Below are 7,890 nucleotides of genomic sequence, written 5' to 3' on the forward strand. Positions count from 1 at the left end.
GCCCAGAGAAGCTGTGGCTGCCCCCTCCCTGGCAGTGTTCAAGGCCAGGCTGGACGGGGCTTTGAGCAACCTGGTCTGGTGGAAGGTGTCCCTGCCCATGGCAGGGGGGTTGGAACTAGATGATCTTTAAGGTCCCTTCCAACCCAAACCATTCTGTGATTCTGTGATTCTGTGATTCTGTGATAATTGAAATTTAGGGAAGGTAAGAGACCCAGCACCGGCTCTGCTATGCCCCAGCCCTGGGTAGAGCTGCAAGGAGGATACCTCTCACCCGCGGCTGGCCAAAGAGGCTTTCTCCAAGGCAGAATGGGATGCATGCAAGGGGCAGGATTACAGCTCGTCCCAGTCCCTCTGGGATTTACTGGTCTGGTGTGGGAAGGGCCTGGATGTGTTTCTTGTTAAGCCAGAGTCCACAGAGCAAGGATGGGAGAGGCACGGTGCCCCCAGATCAGCTCCCTGCTTGCTGCCCAGTCCCCCCACCAACGCTCAGACCCACCACGGCCAGATCTCCACGTGGCTTTGGGTCCATCTCCCCATGACCACCATGGAAGACCCTCAACGCCATCTTGCCAAGGAGGCCCCACTTCTCCCTGCCCCAAGCTGCTCCCTGCACAGCTGGGGGACAGCCACCGGGACACCTTTTTGGGGCCAGGGACATGGTGCAGGGTGGGGAGCAGCATTGCACCGCAGGGCCTTAACACTGAGACCTTCCCCCCAGCCCCGCAGAGCCATGGGGGTGCTGATGTCCAGGCGGCAGACGGTGGAGAAGGTGCAGAAGGTCAGCTTGGCTGTGTCAGCCTTTAAGGACGGGCTGCAGGAGCAGCCATCGGCACGGCGGCGGGCAGAGGTGGGGGACACACGCCGGGGGACGCTGGAGCAGGCAGTGCAGGAGGGAGAGGAGGAGGCATCAGCGGGACCTTCCCAGCCGGAGGAGAGCAGCGCCAGCAAGGCGGCCTGGGAGCGGCTGCGGGACGGCCGGGGTGTGGAGCCGGAGGAGTTTGACCGAGCCAACAGGTTCACGCCGCCCGCCTTCATACGGCCCAAGCGGGAGCTGCACGATGACGAGCCCCCGGACATCAGCCTGGAGCAGCGGGAGCAGGCGAGCGGCCAGAGCATGGGAACGGGGCAGGAGGGATGTGGACGGGGACGGGGCGGGAGATGCGCAGGGGGGAGCCCCGGGGTTGTGCAAGCACCGCTGGTGCTGTCCGGTGGCTCAGTGGGGCAGGGGGCCGGGGGCTGGGCTGGGCAGGGGGACATGCCATGCAGGGAGGAGGGCGCGACTGGTCAGACTTGCCCCAGAGGGACCCTGGGGTGTCTTCGAGAGGAGAGGTCACTGCTGGGCACAGACAGCTCTGGCTTTGAGGAAGAGAGGACAATCCCATCTATGTGTCAGCCTACAGCCAGCCAGCCTGCAACTCAACCCGTCCATCCACACCTGTGACCCTCACAGCCCAGCCCACCTACAGCCCAACAGCTTATCCACCATGCCCAGAATCCTGCAGCCCACCCATCCACACCTGTGACCCTACCCATCCACCCACCACCACAAGCCCACACCCCAGCCCACCTACAGCCTTACAGCTTATCCGTCCACACCTACAACCAGCCAACCCACAGATCAGCACTTCCACCCGCCCACACTACAACCCTAAAGACCAGCCAACCTACAACCCCACAGCCCGGCCATCCACACCTACAACGCTGCACCCCAGAGAACCTACAACCCCACCAACCCTACAGCTGGGCCCATCCACCCTCTGTTCATCCCCACAAACCCATCCACCCTCCTCTAACCCCCTATGAACCCATCACCCATCTATTCCCCATCCAGCCCCACACAATCCCACCCCACCATCCCCTCGGCCCCCCAACGCCTATTCCCACCTGCAAAGCACCACTCCGACCCCCACCTCAAGAAGCCAGCCCCCCCTGCCCACGCTGCCCCTCTGAGCAGCTGCCCATCTCCCCCCAGGTCCTCAATGACGAGATGTGCGAGATCTGCGAGGTGTGGACGGCCGAGAGCCTCTTCCCCTGCCGCATCTGCAGCCGGGTGTACCACGATGGCTGCCTGCGCCGCATGGGCTACCTGCAGAATGACAGCGCCGTGGAGGTGACAGAGACAGCTCACACTGAGACAGGCTGGAGCTGCTACTACTGCGTGAGTGCCTGGGGTGGGGGGCACCTGGCTTCTGCTGGGTGGTGGGTGCTCCCCGCGGAGCTGTGCCTGGCGCGGGCGTGAGCAGGGTCTGGTGCAGGGTGATGGGGGACCTGCTGCTCCCCAGCTCCTGCCGCCCACCTTGGCCTGATGGGGAGGCACCAGATGACAGGGGACAGCCACCCCCCCCAGCACCTTGGCGGGGGCACGTGATGCCATGGGACATGCCATGGGGCACATGCAGAGCTGTGGCAGAGCTGTAATGGCACCCAAAAATCCAGGGCACAGAGCCATCCCACTGCAGCACCCCTGGGTGACACACCGTACCGTCCCTCTCTGTGTGCCCACACCCATGCACCTTCAAGGGATCCCAGTACCGCGGCATGGCCGGGTGCTCCCCTCAGCCCATGCCTCTGCCCCACGGCTCCTCTCTGCCCCCCACCCCAGGACAACCTCAATCTCCTGCTGACGGAGGAAGAGATGTACAGCCTGATGGAGACCCTGCGGCACTGCAAGATCATCCCAGGTGCGGACCCCCACTGCGGCAGGTCCTGGGTGGTGGGGGGAGGCAGGTCTCCTCTCCCCAGATGCCACACAGCTGGCCTGTCCCCCACAGAGACCTGCCTGACCCTGGATGACTTCCTGCACTACAAGCACCTAGTGCACAAGCAGCAGTTCGAGCGGCCCATGGCCGAGGCGCAGGAGGAGCAGGCAGCCCTGCAGTTCTCCGCCCTGGACCCCGACAAGAAGGGGCACATCGAGTGGCACGACTTCCTCTCCCACGAGTCCATCCAGCTGCTGCAGAAACTACGGCCGCAGGTACGGCTGTGGCCCCCAGGGCTGGCTCCCACGGCCAGCACCCATGGCCACAGCACCTGCGGGTGGCTCCCATGGCCAGCACCCACAGCCTCGGCACCTGGGGGTGACTCCCACAGCCAGCACCCATGGCCACAGCACCCAAGGCCAGCTCCCACAGCCAGCACCCACGGCCATGACATCTGGGCCTGTCTCCCACCACCAGCACCCATGGCCATGGCACTTGGGACTGGCTTCCACAGCCAGCACCCACAGCTGCAGCACCTGTGGCCAGTTCCCTCAGCCATGGCATCTGAGGCCAGCTCCCAAGTCCAGCACCCATGTCCGTGGCATCCAGGGCTGCCCCCAATGGCCAGCACCCATGGCCATGGCACCCAAGGCCAACTCCCATGGCCAGCACCTATGGCTGCAGCACCCAGGGCTCCTACAGCTGCCACCCATGGCTGCAGCACGTGGGGCTGGCTCCCCTGGCCAGCACCCATGACTGTGGCACCCAGGGCATTATGCACGGGGGCGGGGGGGTTCCCGTGGGGCGAGCGCTCCCCCTTCCCCTCTCTGCCCCCCCAGAACGCCCTGCTGCGGCTGCTGACGGCCAAGGAGCGGGAGCGGGCACGGGTGGCCTTCCTGGCCCTGGACCAGGATGGCGACGGCTTCATCGGGGAGGTCGAGTGCCGCCGGGCCCGGCACGGCTGGTTCCGCAAGCACCAGAAGGAGACGCTGTCCTGCAACGTCAGGTACGGGGACACCCGCCCTGGGCTCGGGGTGACATCCCTGCTGGGGCCCCCGGCACAGCCCCGGCACCCACCGCAGGGGCTCGGCACACGAATGGGTGTCCCCCCTTCCTGCCACCTCCCCTTCCAGGGCCCCGCAGCCCTGCCCTGGCCCCACAGCCTTGCCCTGGCCCCGCGCACCCACTGCCCCCCACCATCGCCATTTGGGGTGCAAGGAAGGGGGGGGATGAAGAGCGCCTTCCTCCTCCTCCCCACAGCATCAGCCACGTGGGGCCCATGTCGGAGAGCAGCCCCGCCAGCAGCGCCAGCGCCAAGAGCCAGGAGAAGACTCCGCCGGCCAGGGAGCGGGAGGAGGCCAGGTGAGGTGGGGGGCGGTGTGGGTTGGGGGGGGGGACACCCCCCTTTGTGGGGAGGCGCCAGGGGCAGCAGCGGCGTCGGGGCGGCCGGTGAGCCCGCGTGTGCCCGCAGGCGCGTCGACTGGCCCGGCTTCCTGCGGGACAATGTCGCCTACGTCCTGGCCGCCCGCCCCAACAGCGCCGCCCGGCACCTGCAGCCCCCAGCCCAGCCCCCCGCCTAGCCCCCGGCCGCCATCTTGGGCCGCGACGGTGCTCCCGCCACCGGACCCGCCCCGCCCTCCCCTCTGGGCGGAGCCGGGCGTCGATTGGCTGGCGGGGAAGCGGCCGGCGCTGCCCTCACCCCCTGCCCCCGCTTTGGATTGGCTGTGAAGAGGATGGGTGCCAAGGTCTGATTGGCTGAGGGAGCGGGTGTGGCTCTGGGGGTCTCTGATTGGTGGAGGGGAAGTGGGGAGGGGCAGAGGGAGTGGCCCCACTGCCCCTGCACCCCACAGAGCCCACTGCGGGGAGGGGTCCGGTGCCCGGGGATGCCATGGGGCACAGGGATGCCGTGGGGCACGGGGATGCCATGGGGCACGGGGGATCCCCCCCAGACCCCACAGTGGGGAGGGGCCTAGTGCCCAGGGATGCTGTGGGGCACAGGGGATCCCCCCACAGACCCCACTGTGCAGAGGGGTCCAGTGCCTGGGGATGCCGTGGGGCACGGGGGATCCCCCCCACAAACCCCACTGCGCGGAGGGGTCCAGTGCCTGGGGATGCCATGGGGCACCGGGGATCCCCCCACAAACCCCACTGTGGGGAGGGTCCAGCGCCTGGGGATGACATGGGGCGCAGGGGGCAGGGAACCTGTTGCCCCTATAACCCCCAGCCCCACAGCACCCTCTCGCCCACCAGTGTCTGTCCCCACTGGGAGCCTGTCCCCAGGCACCCACAGACATAATGGGGTCTGCCCCCAAGAAGCGGGACTTGCTCTGGTCCTGAAACTGGGCCCGGGTAGTTACGGGTTCAAGCAGCGCCCAGGGCAGCCGTGCGCCCCCGGCCTCCCACAGCACCGTGGGGCAGCATGGCTGAGCCTCTGCGCACGCCAGCAGCAGCACCCGGTGTCTGTGGCAAGCACCAGCTCAGCTCACCAGCATGGTGCATCCTCGTGAGGAGGACGTAGCTGACGCCCGCTTGGCCTCTCTCACATCCCTGCCCGGCTCCAACAGGGGCTGGAGCCCAGTAGGTCCATCCTGGCACCCACAGCTCGTGGCCGTGTCTGGGAGAGTGTTTCATGGCACGGCTCAACTCTGTCCCGCTGGGGACCAACCATTTAATGGCAACAGCAGTGTTGTGGGAAGGAGCACCAGGAACAGAAAGCACCAGGAGGGCTAGCTTGGATGTACAGCAGTGCTGCACTGCATCCCTCACCCCCTCCTGTCCCCCTGGTCCCATGGGATGGTCTCCCCCTGCTCAGCATTGAGGTCCTGCAAGATCCCTGCTCGCTCCCACTCCCTCCCCAGCACGGTGAGCCGGCATCCCCGCCTCGCTGGGGGCATTAGGGCTCGGGGCGAGGAGGATGGGGCAGACCCCAGAGCCCCCGGGCAGTCAGCTGCAGGGATGAGGCACTCACTGGGCAGGGTTGGTGCTCAGTGGCCCTACGGTGGATGGATGCGCTCAGCCCGCAGGCGAAGGAGCAGGGACCCCTGGAAACCTCACCCCACACAAGCCGGGGGTTGGGATGCCCAGGTCCACAGCAGCCCCAGCAGCTGCCCCCTGCGCCTCTGACCCCTTCCCCGCAGTGCCCGCAGCCTCTCCCCCCTGTGCCCGCAGCCTCTACCCCCCGGGCATGCCCTGGCTCAGCTGGGGTTCCCCAGGGTGCACATAGACCAGGGTGTACCTGCGCCAGCCTGGTCACTCCCTCACCTCCACCCCCCCATGTAATGGGGGCACCATCTCGCTCGGCCGCCCCTTCCCCAGCCAGAGCACAGGTCCCCTCTCTGGGGACTCTCCCCGCTGCAAGACCAGGAGGCACGCCGGTGCCGTGACATCTTCCTCGACCGCCCCCGTGTGCCAGGCCAATGGGGATACTTTGGACTCCATGCCCGAGATGGAGCCAGAGCTGTGGCCGTGGCAAGGAGGCGGCCGTGGGTGTGTGGGTCGCAACACTCGCTCTGTACGGGGAAGCATCCATTAAACAGCTGTATCCAACTAGCCTCTGGCCGGCACGCGTACGGGCCTTCTGGCTTCTCCTCGGGGATTTCTGGGGACCCCACAGCTGCCTGTTGTGTGTAACACCCTGCCCTGGCTTCAGGTCCCTGTCCCCAGGTCCCTGTCCCATCAGGCAGGCTTGGCCTTGTGTCCCCAAACTGTCCTGCAGCAGCAATGGGAGGAAACAAGGGGCTGCACCCAGGACCCTACAAACTCGAGGTGCCCATTGTGTGCAGACCGTAGCGGCAGTGTCCAGCTTGCCCCCCAGAGAAAATCCAGCCTGGGGAGCACCGAGCGTTTCAGGCCCTGGAAGACGGATTAGCTGCAAAAACTTCTGGGAGATGCACCTACCACCTCAAGGAAGAGGGTGGGCACCCGGAGGAAGGAGGAGCGGGCAGGTGGTTTGTGTGCCTGAAGCCGGGATGCCACGGGTGGGTGATGCCCTGGGCTATGCCCCAGGGAAGCCCTCGCCTGGGAAAATGCTGTTAATTGCTGTGTTACTGCTCCAGCTGCCAGAGCTGGAGAGCGAGCTGGGGCAGAGCACAGTTCCTGGGACCCTGGGGCTGAAGCACCCCCTGCCAGCACCCCGAGCCCACGCTCTGAGCATCCCACAGGATCCAAGCTGGGATGGCAGAACCTCCTCAGACCCTGATCCAGCCCCACTCTGCAGCCACCCCTTCCCACGGGGACAAGGCATAGGCGGCTTTCCCAGCCCCAGCCTTCCCTGCATGTTGGTGCAAACCTCACCACCCGAACGCTGGTGCAAATCTCCCCTGAATGCTCATGCAAACTTCTCCCCAAATGCTCGTGCAAACCTTTCCCTGAATGCTGGCGCAAACCTCCTACCAACTGCTGGTGCAAACTTCTCCAGTGGAAGTCCCAGAGGCCCCAAACTGAAGGATGGGGATGCTCCCCTGGGATTTAAGGCTGGGGCAGGAATCGGCTGTCCAACCCACCCGCCCACCCAGACCCCACAAGGATGGAAATCACAGGGTGTTAAAGTCATGCTGTAGTGATGGCATCCATGCAGCCCACGGGTCCGCCGTCCCAGGTCCATCACCCACTGCCAGGTGCCAGGCAGTGGGTGCTCTGCTTCCTGTGGGGATGTTCCCCAGGGGGGTGTCCCAGCCCCAGGGCTCCATCCCAGTGTCACCCAGCCTGGGGCTGGGGACACCGTGGGGTCCTGGGGCTTGCGCGTTACGTTTTGCAGCGCTCAGAGCATCGGCCACCCTTCACCCATGAGGTCCTGCCATCTGCAAGGAGCCCGGATCACCTTGTCTTGCGTGGCTCAGGGTGTCCCCGCTGTCCCATAGGGTGTCCCCGCTGTCCCACGGGGACTCTGGGGTGGCCGTGTTCCACTCTGTGGGGAGGCTGCACCCTCTGCTGGGATGCACGGCCATTGCACAGGCCTGGCACACACCCCAAAACACCTCTGCTTGTGGGGAAGGTGGGCACTTGGCTTTGCACCCCAGGGTGCGGGATAGCAGCCTCCTCCAAGGCCGGGCACCTCTGCGTGTCCCCGGGGCTCCCCTGGGCTTGGCCAGGTGCCACCAGGTCTGGTGTGTCCCAGAGGGGAGATGACTGCGATGTGCCCCACAACAGAGGGGACGCGTGTGGGGAGCTGTGCCGACATGGCAGGGACAGT

The 7,890-nt window shown here is 66.0% G+C and overlaps 1 protein-coding gene across 1 annotated transcript; it reads left to right on the forward strand.

The window, feature by feature from the left end:
- Window positions 1-730: 730 nt before the first annotated feature.
- On the forward strand, window positions 731-4,279 carry PHF24 (PHD finger protein 24). The gene is made up of 7 exons (XM_068423785.1): window positions 731-1,099; window positions 1,973-2,158; window positions 2,603-2,681; window positions 2,772-2,974; window positions 3,539-3,705; window positions 3,960-4,061; window positions 4,171-4,279. Exons 1-7 carry the CDS (start codon window positions 731-733, stop codon window positions 4,277-4,279), a joined length of 1,215 nt encoding a protein of 404 aa, XP_068279886.1.
- Window positions 4,280-7,890: the final 3,611 nt, after the last annotated feature.

The sequence above is a fragment of the Nyctibius grandis genome, chromosome Z (assembly GCF_013368605.1).
Source record: "Nyctibius grandis isolate bNycGra1 chromosome Z, bNycGra1.pri, whole genome shotgun sequence".
Taxonomy (NCBI): Eukaryota; Metazoa; Chordata; class Aves; order Nyctibiiformes; family Nyctibiidae; genus Nyctibius; species Nyctibius grandis.